The sequence below is a fragment of the Tyto alba genome, unplaced genomic scaffold (assembly GCF_018691265.1).
Source record: "Tyto alba isolate M040663 unplaced genomic scaffold, T.alba_DEE_v4.0 Super-Scaffold_6, whole genome shotgun sequence".
In the NCBI taxonomy this organism is placed as follows: Eukaryota; Metazoa; Chordata; class Aves; order Strigiformes; family Tytonidae; genus Tyto; species Tyto alba.
In genome coordinates, this window is record NW_024881327.1 from 53,705,747 (window position 1) to 53,721,808 (window position 16,062).

Here is a 16,062-nt window from a genome sequence, read left to right on the forward strand (position 1 = left end):
GCAGCACAAGCAACCCCAGGTCTCGCGTGGGCCCGTGTCCCCTTCCCGGGTGACGCTGATGTCTCTCCATCTCAGCAGAGTTGTTTTTTCATCTGCTGCCTCTCCTTGCTGGTAGGTAGCAGATCAGAGCTGGGTTTCCAGCCAAGCACGGGGAGTCTGAGCCCCGCCGCTCTGCCAACACCCCCGAATCATCCCCAAAACATTCCCCCCCCCCATTTCTTCCAGTTGCCCTTAGTGTGGGACCAGTGAGCTTGGCAGACACACCAGCCTGGATGTGAGGTCCCGGGCAGCCTGGTGTCACAGACAGGAGGAAGGGGGATCAGGAAAATGCATGTGTGCTTTATTCATGGATATGTTTGAATATTGACATGTACAGAAGAGATAAGTACAGGTTATACCCCAGTAGTAAAGGCAGACATCAACCCATCTCCCCTACGTATACGCGTGCACACACGCACACTTTAGCATCACCCTGCTACCTATGGGGTTATTGCTCCAGCACCAGCTTCCCACCTCAGTGTCTCCCTCCCTGCTCACCCTCTTGCTTTGACAATGATGTGGTATTTGTACATACACAATATTTCACGAGCTTTCAGGACTTCCAGACCACTGGGAACGGTGCTGAGTAGCCGTAAAAATAGAGTTTGGTGGCTACAGAACGTTTGGCTGGTTCTTTTTTTTTTTTTTTCTTTTTTTTTTTTTTTTTTTTTTTTCTTTTTTCCCATGACTCTTCTTTGTGCTTATGAAAGTCCCCATGTATGGAGTAATTCCTAAAAAAACTGTCTCCCTTTCTCCCTCAGCTCGGTCAGTCTTTTGCCTTTACAAGCAGCTGCCAGGACTTTGGTGGTTAGTCAAGAGACTTAAAAATGAAGATCCGTGGTTCACTTCACAGAGTTCAACAGAGATGAAATTTCATCCAAAAAAATTACTGGCTTTTCACAAGGGAAAAGAAATGTCCTGTGCATACATGTGTTTGTGAGTGAGGAGGAATGTAATTGGGTTTTCTTCCTTCAAAAGGACTGCTCAAAAGCCATCTTTTTTTTACAAAGTTTGATTTGTGAATGGGTTTGGAAGGAGTATTGAGGTTAAATATTGGCAAAAAATGTGAAATGGTCAGGAAAAAGTCATGCAGGTTTGGGGATTATTTTTTGTTTTGTTTTGTTTTAATTCTATGTAATATGACTGCCCATCCCAAGCTCTTGGCTCTTTTTGGCTGGGTGAGAAGCTCATTGCTCTGTGCCTTACTCACTTCATTTTGAAGCATCCCCAGACCACGGGAAACCCCCGGGAGTGCAGGACCTGGCCTGGGACAGTGTTTGAAGGCCGCTGTATCCAAACCCACAGCACAGGACAATTGAAGGTCTCGTTGGCCTGTGATGCTTTGAGACAACTAACACCCTAAGGAGTCTTTAAAGCAAGATATAAATCCATGGGAGATGATGATGTCTCTCGCTGAAATTCTTAAAAATCATTTAAGATAAATCTGCCAGAAAGTGTAAACAGACCATTGGTCCTGCTGTGGGACATGGTAATGGACTAGGTAACCTCTGGATGTCTCCTCCATCCCCTCTAGTCTATGAGTAGGATTCTCCACATCTATTTTTCACAGCATACCAGTCCCAAGGGAGAGTTGAAGTGGGGTTGCCAGTCGTCCCGACCACCTAGAAAAAGTCTATCTCCGTGGGTCATCAATCAGAGAAGGAAATGGCAAAGTGGCATTTTGACATCACCGGCAGTGGGTTACGAGAGCCACAGGAGTGGAGCCAACCAGGGACTGCAGGAGTGGGTACTCCTCGAAGCAGCTGACACGTGAACGCCCATCCCATGCAGAGGCTCAGCCCGTGGAAGGTGAAAGGCTGGTGAAGACAGGTTTGCCGGGGCTGGGTGTGTAGAAGAGCAGGAGGTGACTACAGGACTTGAAAGGAAAGCGGCAGAAGAAGGCAATTCACAGCATGACCTCATGATGGTGAGGTAGTTCCTTGCCTTTGAAGGGCTGAGCATCAGGGTTTACTCCCGTTCTCACCTGTGGCTCAGAGGACACAAGTTTTGCAGAGTTGCAGCTAGTGGTTGTGTCACTGGGTCCGCAGATGGCTCCGTGGTCTCTCAGGGGACGCCGGTGTCCTGGATAAAGGGGAGATGTTCACAGCAACTCAGTGCACAGTCATGGCACTTTGAAGGGAGGTAAGGGACTTTCCTGCCTGTAGTGCTATCCCCCTGTTTGCTTTTCCAATCTGCAGGAGCCTCTTGGCAGTGAGGATCTCACACGCACGTTTCAGTTCAGGATGTGACCTGGATCTCTGCACGCAAGACTTGGATTTTTGCATGTTCCTTTGCACAGCCCTGGCTTAGGACAACCAGGTGCTACAGCCCTGAGGACCTCGAGGAGCAGAACTTTGGATAGGGCGCAGCCAGGAGGATTTCTGTGCATGTCTTACACAGCCACAAGTGTTCAACTGAAAACAAGAGTGGTTTCATATTGGACCAAAACCCAAGAAAGTTGCTACAGTTTCTCAGCAAATTCTGAAGCCATAAAGAGTGGAAGGTTTTCTGCAGGGAATGGGAATAAAAAGCATTGGACTTCTTTGAGTCAGCTGTTGCTAAGTCTTTCTAGGAATCCAAATGCTAAGGAAGTAACGATGTTCCTTGGAGGAGCACAAACCAAGGAATAAATGGGCTGCTGCAAAGCCCAGGCCTAAATACTCAGGAGGAATCTGGAGCTATTCCTGTGCCTCCCGTCGCAGTCAACCTGGGTAGGCATTTATCCCAGGGAACCTTCTCACCCTTCCTTACCATCTTCTTTCTTGGCTTGATCTAGCGAGGGGTTCAGCCCCCCAAGAAGGCACTGGGAGTCCTCAACTCACGTCCTTGAGGCAAGACCCCCAAATGCTCAGGTGGCCCAAGGTCACTCATCTGCCTCCCTGTGCCCCAAGAGACCAGAGAGACATTTGTCCTCACCCTCCAGCTGGGCTCTGGTTGCACCTCGGTCACTTCATCAGCATTTGCTTAAATGATTTCTCAGCTGAGTAAATAGGACTTGGCAGAAGGCAATGCCCTTCACGTGCTAGCTTGGACATAAGCGATTGCCTCTGCCAGCTCTTCGAAGGGAAGAACCATAGCAATCCACTCCCTACCCATGACATGCTTCATAACTTGGCCTTTTCACAAATTGACTGGATATTTTTGTCCCCAGGGTGGTATCTAGCAAACCTTTTCTATCCTACCTCTTCCTAGGAAAATTAATGAAATCCCCTGACTGAAGACCCTCCGCTTCTCTGCGAGACCAGAGGATGCACAGGGAGAGAACGGGTTGCGTTGGGTTCACACTGAGTCCTGCCCATGGTCTCACACATTCATCCCTCATGAAGAAAGGTTAGCTTGGGGTGGGACAACATTGGCCTCTGGTTGTTTGGATGCGACAAAAAAATCCCTACCCCAAACACTTTACGGGACCAGTGAATAGAGATGCTAGGGTTGGGACACAAAGAAAACCAGCTGTAAACAAAATGCAACACACGTGTTTCTTCCTGAACACCATCTACACATGACACATGTTTCTCTAAAAAGGAGGGCCCGAGTGGTAAGTGACAGCTTGGAGATGCATACTCGTTGCACGCTGGCCACGGGTTCAAGCGGGTGGATAATCCCACCAGCCAGTTTGTAGTGTGGTTACTTGGTCCAGCCCGGAGGTGCTTCAAGATCCTCTCTGGTGAACAAAAACCACTACCTTCTCCCTGGTGCTCTGGTTTCTTCCATCCAAACCAGGTGGGCTGCCTTCAGGTTGAGCAACCCTGGAGACAATCTAAGCTCCACATCGCTTGACATGTCCTGTCAAGAGCCCTGTAATGTCAGTCAGGGCTTCGGGAAACCTCCTGACAGCTCATCCATCAAAAGTCTTTCCCCTCTTGGCTGGGGCAGGCAAAAGCATTTCCTTCGCATCTCCTATTTCTTGGCTCAACCCTCTCCATCACCTATTCTGAGGCAATTTTCCGTAGCTCCAAAGCCATCCGCAGAGAACTGGAGAGACAACCACCAAGACGTGGGGCAGAAAGGTGGCCAGGACCAATAATGAGCCAGTTGTTGATGATTCTGATTGTATAAAATCAAATAAATTGGCAGACGGATGAGGAGGAGAAAGGGATGCCCACACACTCACGTCTCCTTCCCATCCCCTCCCTCCTCCCCGCCTCCCCCCCCCCGCCCCCCGAAAAAGTTACTGGTCTGGTTGTTTTGTAAAGAAACCAACACAAAGAGAGTCTCTGCCTGGCGTGTGCTCGCCCTGCTTCACATCACGAAGAGGTTCAGCACAGCAAGAGCGGGAAGAAGCCACATCTGCAGCGGAGAGGGTGCCCAGCGGGAGGGAGCTGCTGGGCTGGAGGTCCCTGATGACAGACGAGTGGAGCCCCGCAGGAGCCTCTCCTCTCCGGCCACCTGCAAGAGAAAAGAGGCAGCACGGGGTGAGGGGTGGGGTTGTTCCCCACCTTGGTCCCTCTGAGGATTTAGGGCCCCGGGGACCGTGCAGCTTTCCTATGCGTGTGCATGTGCAGAGGGAGCCAGAGCTGGTCTCAACAGCCCCGCTCTAGTCAGGAGATCAGCTCAGCTCCGTTGGAGATGGTGGGGAAGGTGGTGGTGGCACCGCGGCGCACAGCAGGGTCACCTCGTGAGCACAGCACGGGGTGTGCAGCCCACAGGTTTGGACGTTGGTTGGAGGTGCCTTTGTGTGACGTGGGTGCCTGGATGCCTGCTCAGGTCAGTGGAGATCCATGCAGCTCATGGAGCCACTGCTGGCCAGGGGCTGGACCTGGTGGCATCTTCAGGTGGAGATGGCCCATGGGGCTGGTAGACATTTCACCAGGCAGCAGCTGGGAGCCAGGTGGCTTGCTCCAAAATACAGTTCGTGTGTTTATGTGACTTATAGGCTGACAGAGTTGGGGGGGTTCAGCCTGGAGAAGAGAAGGCTCCGGGGAGCCCTTCGAGCGGCCTCCCAGGGCTTAAAGGGGGGGCAGGAGAGGTGGGGAGGGACTCTGAGTCAGGGGGTGGGGGTAGGACAAGGGGTGATGGTTTTAAACTGAAAGAGGCGAGATTTAGATGAGATGTAAGGCAGAAATTCTTCCCTGTGTGGGCGGTGAGGCGCTGGCCCAGGGTGCCCAGAGCAGCTGTGGCTGCCCCCTCCCTGGAAGGGTTCAAGGCCAGGTTGGACGGGGCTGGGAGCACCCTGGTCTGGGGGAAGGGGGCCCTGCCTGTGGTGACTGGGTGGGCTTTGAGGTCCCTTCCAACCCAAATATTCTGTGATTCTATGATAAGACTTTCACCCACCCTGGGTGTCTCCTCCTTGCAGACAATCTGCATCCTTCTCCTTTTACAGTGCATCATCTGTGACTGAAAATTTGCTTTACTAGAGACTTCTAATTGCATTGGTTGATATCTGAGATAATTAAGAGCCAAGGCTCTGCACTGCTATGAAGATGCGAAGCAGATGGACTAATTGGTCCACCGTAGCTTTCCTCCTCGGGTCCAGGGGCACTAACCTCATTAAAAATTGAACAGGATCTGGCTCTGAAGTTGAGTCCAAAGTCAAGACCCAACTCCCCAGTTTCTCTCGAAGTGTCAGCATGGACCACACTCCAGTAGTCTCACACCTCAGCAGAGGGATATGCACACCCCAGCTGTCTGGGCTGGACTGCCAGTGATGAGGGAGGTTCACAGCTTCTCCATCCCTTTCAAGATAAAGTTCTCAGGGCAAGGTCTGGACCTCAGGCCACTACTTATGTTGCACTAAGGTCTGGGGAGCACCGGCTAGAAGCAAATCTTCCAAATCTCCTGGGTGCAAAGTTTATGGCCTGATCAAAATATGTCTGTGCATGGCCAGAAATGCCCTGAAAAGCAGTGAGGGAAGTTGAAGCCACATTTATACACCTCCCAACTTGCTGCTCTGTGAAAACAGAGTGGAGGGAGGTGAATCGGGTGTTTTTTTCAGCAAAAGAAACAGAGAAGAGGCTTAAAAAAAAAAAAAGCCTGCGTGTGGAAGTTCTCTGAAGGTATTAGCTAGCCCAGTGCAAAGCCCACGCTCAGTCCTTGGAGCCTAGTTAACTGACAGCTTCTGTTACTTGAACATTCAGCAAATCAGGGTCACTGTTAATTATTCCATAAGAAAATAATTCAGTCTGAAAATTGCTCTGGTGGGTAGCAAATCGAGGTCATCGCTTTTCATTTAAAATTAAAATATTTAATGCCTACTACTGACATCATCAGTAAATGAATCTGTTATTTGTTTTAAAATAATTCAAATTTTTTATTTTGATACTAAGAATTTGCTGATGACTAGAACCTTTCATCTGAAATTTTCTGATGTTTAACAAACCTGAGTCAGTAAAACCTCTACGTCATGACCTCCAGGATCCTCACCTAACAAGCGAGGAACCTGTGTCCCAGGCAGCTGCAGTGCTTGTCTGAAGCCATGAGGCTGCCCTGCAGGAGGGTGAGGTGCCAAACCAGTGGTCCTGGCTCCCCTTCTACACTCCTGCCCATGGATTTCTCAGTACTTCTAAAAAAAAAAACCCGTATCTCTCTGTAGCACCCACGAAATAAAAGAGAAGATGACCAACAGGCAGGAAGGCAGAGTCAGGGATAGGAGCACAGAGCCCTGTGCTTGGTGTTGGGGAATGTCAGGATATGAAGAGGGTGAATCAGAGACTCCAGGAGGTGGAGGGGAGGTTGGATGTCAACACATAGCTGAAATGACACAGATGAAAGAGGGAGCTGAGGTGAGGAGGGCTGGAGGGCATGGAGGAGGTATAGACACGGCCAAGCATCTCTTAGGGCCAGATCAGCCCTCTCCTACCTTGGTGGGCTGGAGGTGCTCAAAGATGTTCTCTCTGAGGGTCACTGCGGCTCTGTTGGCATTTCGCTCCTGCTTGTACATCTGTGTGGTGGGGGGGATGGATGGGGCCGCAGCTGCATTCATGTAGGTCCCATTGCCGAAGGCCAGAATGGCGTTTTCTTTGTGCGGGAAAGAGATGGAGAAAAATGTTGTTAGGGCAATATTTCCAAGGAAAAACACACGCTTCCGTTCTCCAGCCTCCTTCGACTTCATCACCCAAATGCATGCCCAAGGTCTACAGACCTCCTTTGTTGAAAGCTCAAGGAGCTGGACATCTATAGACTCTCAAGGACCGGGGCATCTTTGCACCCTCATTCACAGGAGCCCCCCCCCCAACTTGCGGGTGATGCTGCTGGAGCAGCAATGTGCCGGGTGATACTTACGGAGACAGATATTGTCGGTGAAGAGATGCAGAAAGCTCTCACACTCTTCCTGCCGGTTGCCGCTGGCATTGCACGTGCACCAAGGAGCTATGCTGGAAGTTGAGTTGTCGATGTAGTTGGGTGTGATGGGGCTGCCTGCCGGGAAGGATGGAGAAGTGTTACCGCAAGGCTGGTACTTCAAGAAGGGATGATTTCCCACCTTGCTGCTCTCTTGGGTTGCTCTGATTACAGCCTCAGCTGAGATCCGTGATGGCAGCACAAGAAAACCCTTAAAGTGCTGGTGTTAGTCACAGGTCTGTTTTACTCCCAGGAAGGAGAAGAGGGGCAGTTGCAACCCTTTTGTTCTCCCCCCCACCACCAAAGCCTTCAGACAATTCAGATATGTTACCAGTCCAAGGAATGGGCAGCTCCTGGGAACTCAGGTTCCCTAATAACATTCGAAAACTTTCTGTGAATGGGCATAGAGGTTTCCACACTGTCATCTAAACCCCCAAATTCAGTCTCTGGAATGGTCAGAGACAACAAGGGAAGGATTAAACTAGAATGAAATCTTGACCTTGTCAAGCTGTCAATCTATCCCATCCATCAGGATGGACCAAGCCCGATGGCGCTTCTCTTTGGACTCTGTATGTGCTTGTGGTACCTGCTGCCAGCTGCATTTCTGCAACATCTGAAAACCCAATTCGACATCCTCTGAAGTCACCGAGATGGCGGTGGATGGTGTTTTCCAGTGGCATCGCTGGTGATGGCACCAGGGAACCCCTGACAGAGCAGATGCCCTGGGAACACCCATCTATTTCCACATGAGAGAGAAGTTGGGATCTTGCAGCAAACCCGTGGAGCACCGGCTTTCCTCCTTTGGGTGCAGCTATCCTAAAATTACCCCATGCTCATGGCTTAGGCTCCTTCTCTAGCCCCTGCAGAAAACCCAACATCTCCCCAAGATCCCGGTCTCAGCTCTCCACCTTACTGTCCTCACACCTTTTCGCTGGCCAGCGCAAGAGGAGATGTTTCCCACCCCGAGGAGATATTTCTCACCCAGAGGGTGGGAGAGAGACGGGCTGAAGGATGCAGCCTCTCACCTATGATCCCCGTGTAGGCCAGCAGACAGGCAGCATAGCTGTCCCGCCGGCAGCCGCTCGCAGCCTGCGGGGACGGCTGGCAATTAAACTGGAACTCCGCGTAGCGTGACCTGGTGGAGCGAGGAGAGCACAAAATGGGAAGTATTAACACAGATATTCGGGACAAAAAGGGACGTAATAGCATACTGGTGGTGCTTACAGAAAGGAACGCGTTTGCAAAAGCCTTTGTTGCTGCAGGTGTTGCCAAAGCAGTTTGAATGAGTGTCATTTTATACTCTCCTGTCCTCTCCACCCCAACAAACGCCGAAGAGGGGTTTATTCCTTTGAGATGAGACATTAGTAGGTACTGAAGTTAATGTTTTACAGGTTTCCTCTGGGACTTCAAGACAGGTCCAGTCTTGGAAGAAATGTTTGTTTTCTGATGTGTGAAGCTGGTTTTCAAAGTAAGAGCTGTTGTAGACAGCTAGGGAATTCATTCTGTATTGCCATTATCTGACTCTTGGGTAATGACTTCCCCTAGAGACCTACGCCTTCATTTTGGGGCTGATTTGCTGGACGAGTGAATCATTCTGGTCCAGTTTTTCTCTCTTAAAATATTGTGCTTTAAATGTCAACAAGCTCGACTTCAGATTAAAGGAAATGCCCAAATACTCAGATATGAAATGCTCTAACCAGGGCTGCTGCCATGTCCTCTGATGCAGGGACCCATTCTTAGGAGATGGTTGGACTCTCTGTAGCCTGTGAAGCAAGAGGTGTATGACATAGAGCTCTGACCACAGACCTCTGTGCCTCAGTTCTCACATTGCCTAGGTCAACACACAAAAGCACATAGCACAAAGCAGCTTTGAGTCACACACTGAGTTTGTTGGGACTGTCTGGGCCATGCAGGGAAGTAGGTGCATCATTCAGACAGATTGCCAGATTGCTCTTTGCATGTGGCTTCCCTGCTAGCTTGGTTGGATAAACTCTGTAAATCATGCTGCCAACCAGATATTTGCCAACTAGCTCCGTAGAGATGAGTCAGTTGTTGGCACATAGGCATCTAGTGGTGTTTGGACATTGTAGGATATCTAAGACATCCACATGATGCTTGCAGGTAGGACCTAGGACCTACTGGAGATTCAGCTCCATCTAAACAGGCATCCTGTGGCCAGGTAAAAAGGCAACTCACGTGGCATTTGTGCTGCTTAGGAAACTCAAGCAAGCATTAGCCCTGCTGACATTTGAAGGCAGGGCCCTTTAGATGACAACCCGCGGTGTCTGATCTGTGAGCTGGGTACTTCAAATCTTTGCTCTGCTTGGGCAATCTCAGAAAAATTGAACATGTTGCTCTTCCGAGACAGCTTCTCTCTTCCAGACATTTTGTTGGCGCTCCTGGTCAGTGTCAGCACTCCAGCTTGTGCTTTTCTGCCCAATTTTCTCCTCTCCAGTCCTATTTTTTTCTCTTCTTTTTTCCCATGTTTGCCTCGTACCAACCCCATTCTCCTGTGCCATGGCCAGGCGAACTCTTCTTGCCCAAATTTTTGCTGCATTATTTAGGGGAGGGGAGGTACTGACTGCAGGTGTTCTGTTATTCCTGTTAGTAGAGCCCACTCCTCCAAGTTGGGAAATTCAAGGGGTTACAGCTGTAGAGAAACTGCAGGAGGACTAAGCAGTGCAGGCAGGGTTAGGCCTGGAGTATTTTACTCTATTTCTTTAAAATGCCATGATTTGTTACTGGCTGTCCTTGTGGTTTCTGCACTGCTAGCTTTGACCGGGTCACACATCAACCCTTTGCTCCCGCTTTGTCTCTAGAGGATGTATTATATTATATATTCAGAGACCAAGGAATCAGATAATTAACAGCTGTGCTGCTTTTAGGAAACGGTTTCCAGCCTCCTGGGAAGCAACGCTCTCCCCTTTGAACCTCTTCTTCCCTGCTGGGACCACTTGTCTTGCTAGGGAGAGGGCAGTACCTCTCTATTTTGGATTCCCTGGGCAGCTGAGGGAAATCTGAGCAAAAGCTGGTGTGGCTCAGGGCTTTTCATCTTTCAGAGCCAGCTTCAGATGTATAGCTCAGTTGTTCTCCTTCATCCCCATTTCTGGGGTGCAGAGGAGTAAAGGGTCTTAGTCCCAGTCCATCCGTCCAAGAGGATGCTGCTGCTCTCACCTCCCTTTGTGTAAAGACATAATCTTTTAATTGTAATTTAAAAATGGCATGCTGGTAGGGGATGGCTGCTGGAAGTTCAGCTCAAGAAGTCCCGAAGCCCACGATAATTAGAGACTGGGACAATACTGGGAGATGTGTCCCACAGTTGCTCTTGTGCTCTTCTCCAGGTGTCTGCTCATGGCCACAGCTGCACACAGGACGCTGGGCTGGGACTCCCACATTTGGTGCTGTAGGGCTGCTGTTATGGTTTTGAATCTCTTGTTGGCATGTGGGAACTGCTCCTGAGAGCTCTATGTGGATTAACCTCCTGGAGTATCAAAGACTTTCTGAGAAACAGAGGGGTGAAAATAGTACAGCTGAGGGAAAAAGCACTGAAGGGGTATGGCTGTGAGTGTGCACATTGGGATGTGTCTGTGCATGTGTACATGCTTGAGGTTTAAATGGAACCAAAGGAGCAAACCACCCTGGCCACGTACTACGTGATGGATCTGGAGTGAGAACTGCGACTCTGCGACTTCTATTTCAGTCACAACAACATCCAGGCTTGTGGCAGAAGGGTATATTTTTCATAGATGTGATTAATTTTTTCTAATTAAAAAAAAAAAAAAAAAAAAAAGGAAGCCATAGATTTCAGGTATCTACAAGTGCCTGTGACTGTTAGGATAGCTTGGGTGTTCCTGTGGGATGCTCTGACCTGGGGGAGATAGACAGTGAGGAGACAGATTAGTCAAAGTAGTTGCAAGCACCCAATCACATCCCTGCTTGGCTTGCACCTTCCTGGAACTATTTCCATAGCAGGTCTTTAGGACCGGAGCAAAAAACTTGTAGCAAAGGTCTAAAAAAACTCCAGTACAAGCATCTCAAACCTTCTCCTGTCTGTTAACACCTTCTGTATGGAGTGTGAGACAAGGACAGGGGCCATGGGAAGGAGCCACTCTGGCAATGGCCTATGTCGGTGGGTTGTGGTGGGATGGGTGCCTCCAGACGGGACCCCTCCACTGAGTGAGTTGACTCTGGTCGTGGGGTTGTCACTGGTGGATGAACCCTAGGCTTGTCCAAAGGACAACTCTCCATGTTGGCCACCCCGGTAGGCGAACGTTACCTGCAGACGTAGTTTTCCCGGCAGGAATCCAGAGGCGCCAGGCAGTTGGGCTTCTCCTTGGACTCGTAGGAGCAGGCAGGGACGATGGTCTGCCGCCGGCGTTCGGCACAGGCGGTGTCATCACAGGGGCAGAAGAGCAGCTCGTGGGTGTACTCGGGCGGCACGCGGTCGAAGAACTTGCGCAGAGCCTTGTGGCACTTGGAGCGGTTGCAGGTGTCGGCCCGGGCCAGGCGCCGGATGCAGAAGGAGACGTACTCCGTCCGCAGCCGCTGGCACATCTCGTCCACGTTGCAGGCTTTGGCGGCGTCCAGGCACCGGTTCACCTGGGTCACCTCGTTCTCAGACCCTGTGGGGTGGTGGGAGATGGTGATGGGGTTTTGCGCTGACCTCCCCGCCAGCAGCACTACCCTGTGCCAAGACCTTCATCCCCATCCTGCTCCCATCCGTGGCCACCTCAGTGAGACCTGCTCTGGGAAGGCATTGCCCAGGGTGAATTCCACATTTGCTCTGTGTCCCCTTTCCCTACTCACTTTTCCTAAGAGGTGCTACAGCCACACAACGAACCTCACACCCCAGAGTCAGTTCCACCAAGTTCCTACGTTTAATAAAATGAAGCTTTGCTCTACCTTGGGCATTTCACAACACTTTACCAATGTGACTTAACCAACTTGAGGCCTGGGAAGGCAGCAGTCATTAGAAAGTGCATCTACTTATGGCCGTGACTGGATCCACCAGTGTGATGACACCTCTTCTAACGGACTTTCTTTTCTCAAAACGTTGCTCAAGATCAAACACTGAGTCGGTGGCAAAGATGGGTCTCCTGATACATGGGTGGACTGCACTAACTTGTGCACCCCAGGCTCTCTACTCTGTGCAGTGAGTTTCCTCAGACCTCCAGAAGGTCAAGTCTGGCTTTGGCAGCAGCTGTGCAATGTTCAGCCCAGGACCCGTCCATCTATGTTAGAGCTGTCTGGGTCTCAAAGAACCACAGCTGTGCTCTGACTTCCCCCATCCAGACCAGTCCTGTCCGGTATTCCCACATCCGAAGCAGTGACAGTGTCTTCGTAGGATGGGGATCAGAGCTACGATCCAACCTGATGCCCCTGGGACCTTGATGCTGCCTACATGTGAGTGCATGTGGGTCTCTCCCCACACCTTTTGCAAGGTCACCCCTTAGCTGGCTTCAGTGAAATCACTCTGCATTTCCAGCCTCTCAAATAATAAGAAAAAGATAGTTCCAGATTAGCAGCCTGGGTGGGAGAGCAGGGTTGTGTTCTGGGTATGCAGGGAAGGTGGAGGAAAACTTGCAGCAGGGGGAACAATCAGGAAAATAAAGCAAAAGCTTTGATGGTTGGTGAGAAACACGCTGTCTTCAGTAGGCACATAGGGGTCTCACATGTTTATATGCCAATGACCTCCTCTGAAAATGTGGGGAATAGGTAAGAGGGAAAGGTATTTGTATAACACTGGTTTTGGGGCTCCTTCAAAGATGGATGGGGCAGTGTTTTATAGAAGGGAGAAATGCTGCAGAGTCCCTGATAGGAGCTGGACGAGACATGAGGCTCTGTCTGATCAGACAGATAAGATGAGGGTCCTCCAAGCATGAGAGGGAAAATGAATATGAAGCCGTTTTTCACCTCTCTGAATTAAGCTCATGACCTGAATCACACTTGAAGGACCTCCTCCCCAGCAGAGAAGGATTTTTTCCACAGAGGAATAATCCCCAGAATGATACATTTCCAATGCAGAGTCAAGCCCTATATTTGGCCAGGAGTTAAAACCAGCCAGTCACTGTTGACAAGTGTTAAAACATTGACAGTCTCCCTGAGCACTTCAAAACTGCCCTCCTTCATTTTCACTGACGTTATCAGATGGTCCTTCTCTGAGCATTTATTTTTCCTTTCCTGTTGTCCCCATTGCTTACAGTGAGCTGGAAGTCAAATTCCAAGTTTTGCAGTTATGTTATGATGGGTAAAGCTTTTGTTTGGTGTGTTCCCACCATATAGGTACTTCCCCTTAAAAATGCCCAGAGATTAATATTGTTAGAGTATGAATTTACACTGGGGAGCTGTGAGAAAACATGTAGGAAACAGTTACTTGGAGGGGTTTCATTACCCATTCAACTAATGAATCATATGGAACATGCTAGCTCTTTTCCTCTTCCCATGCAATGACAGAGCTTTGCTTTTTTAAAATCGACACTACAATTAGAGTGGAGGGATATAATTCCATCTGTGCAGTTTTAATAGTGGCCATATATCGTTTATGTAAAATTGGGTTAAAAATATCTGTTGCTCTGAGTTGACATATGGTCATGGGGTTGTCTCATGTTTCAACAAGTTCTTGGGAATTATTTCTTTTTGGTAGATTTGAAGGAGGGTCTTTTGGCAATGTTGATCGTATGATCCTGGGCACTGGACAGGCATGGGTTGGCAGGTCATAAGTTATGTTATAGAAGGTGTTGATCGGTATAAATAGTGAAAAAACGGTTAAACCAAGAAACTTCATGTCCCTAGATGGATTCTGAGTGCTTTGGTACACATCCCTGCTGCTCTGGGCCCATTCGCTTTGCTGCCAAACTGATTTTGGTCTGCTTTGAAAACCTGACCATGCATTAACCATGCATAAAAATCCCCATCCCTAGATTTTGCTGTGCTCTGAAAGAGCCCTGTAGGACTTCCAGTGAAAGGGCAAAAACTCTAGTAAAGAAGGCCATGACCCAGCAAACAGTTTTGTGCATGCTTCACTTTCCACGCTCAAATCAGTCAAGTGGAGTCAACAAGAAGATGTGAGATCACAGAGCAACCCCCTTTCCCCTTGCTGCTTAAACTGTTGAGGGTTGATGGTTTAATTTGCTCCTGGACATTTTCACCTAACAAGTGGCTCGCTATTGCGGGGACTGCAGACATACGTTGGCTGCAGGGACCTGCTGCTCCTTCCAGCTGTGGATGGATGGCACCCCAGAGTCTGGTGCACGTTTGGAAAGAGCTGCAATAAGATTGGAGGTTTGACACATCGGCCAGGGACACACGGGGAGCCCATAACCTGCTCCCAGATGGGTAGTTTGGTAACAAAAATCACCGGCGGTAAACCTTCCCCGTGGCCGTGGTGCTTAAGCAGAGTCAAACGCTGGTTGTGGTGGCAGCTGGGGTGTTGGTGATGGATGGCTTAATAGCTATTGCACTGACCTTTTAACTGCTGAGGCAGGGGTTCATGCCCTTGGGGGAGGAGGTTAAAAGGTGTTGGGCAGCTCTGCTCACATTATTAAACGGATTACATGATACAGAGCAGAACACGGGTCTGAGTCCTGAGGGTGCCCTCGGGGCATGGGGTTAAAGGCTGTGGCTGGGATCAGCCAGTAGGTTGGGTTATTGATGTTTCCGCCTGCAGAGTTTGACCTTGTGACTGACGTGGAAGCACATTCTCATACCTGACGGTACGCAAGCAGGCCCTGCTCGGCAGGGTGTCTGCATGGCACAGGTCATCCACCTGCTACGGAGAATCAGACCACCTGCAATGGCTCATCAGAAGAGACCTTCCTACCGTGTCCCTCAGTCCCAGCCCTTCACATTATGAACATGAAAAGCCAACGAATGAAATCTCAAGCGCTTCCTCCTATGACATGTTTTTCCACCAACAGTTTAGCACCGGAATCATAAGCATCTCCTTGGAAAAATGATTGCGAGATCTCAGCATTGCTTTCTGAAGACACCACAAAAGAACACAAAGGACTGCCTTGTCCATAGCGCTTAATCCCACAGCCAGTTCCCCCCTGTTTGAACCAGTCAGTGTAAGAGCATCTTCCCACTCACCTACCTGCAGTGATGGATGCCAGCCGGACGTAATCAAAGCCTCTGATGAATGGCTCGTAAGGGGAACTCTCCAGTACGTTCATGCCTGGGTTGAAAAGAGAAGTTAGTGAGAAGGCAGCTGAGGCTCCTGAGGGATGTTCAAGATGTACAAGGTTCAATAGACGTAATGCAGATTTGTTGGTAGGACTAAAGGCCATAAGTAAATGGTTACTCAGAGTCACAGGAACAGATGTGTGGGCATATCCTTAGAGAAGTGAATAGGATGTAACTGGCTTTTAAAAATATATCACAGATTTGGAGTAGGACAGCCTCTCAGGGAACTTTTGCGTTGCAATGCTCTTTGCTCAAGTCTTGGGCTCCTTTACAGGGATTGCCACTGAGGACACCAGACTGTATCACAGGCTCTTGCTCATGGGCAGAGTTCAAACCACCAGCTCCCGACATACATGGGGTTTTCATCACCATCCTTGCTCTTTTCTACATGTCCTTCCATGAGTCAATGGTCTTCACCTGTTTCTAGGACACAACCAGGGCTGAACACAGGGCTGTGTGAGTGGCAACACACTCACACCTTCATATTTATTAACAACTCTCCCCTTCTCCTTGCCAACAGCCCTTTCTTACTTGGCTTAGAGCTAATGACCCACAGCTCCCACA

At 49.6% G+C, this 16,062-nt stretch overlaps 1 protein-coding gene across 1 annotated transcript in view; it reads right to left on the minus strand.

The window, feature by feature from the left end:
- Positions 1-319: 319 nt before the first annotated feature.
- The window catches only part of GFRA4 (GDNF family receptor alpha 4), a 76,995-nt gene continuing 61,252 nt past the window's right edge, over positions 320-16,062 (minus strand). The window contains exons 3-8 of the mRNA XM_033007060.2: positions 15,410-15,490; positions 11,594-11,939; positions 8,343-8,452; positions 7,261-7,395; positions 6,839-6,996; positions 320-4,428 (exon numbers count right to left, since the gene is read on the minus strand). Of these exons, the coding sequence (XP_032862951.1) occupies positions 4,282-4,428; positions 6,839-6,996; positions 7,261-7,395; positions 8,343-8,452; positions 11,594-11,939; positions 15,410-15,490 (977 nt within the window). The 3' untranslated portion in view covers positions 320-4,281. The remainder of the gene's footprint in view (positions 4,429-6,838; positions 6,997-7,260; positions 7,396-8,342; positions 8,453-11,593; positions 11,940-15,409; positions 15,491-16,062) is intronic.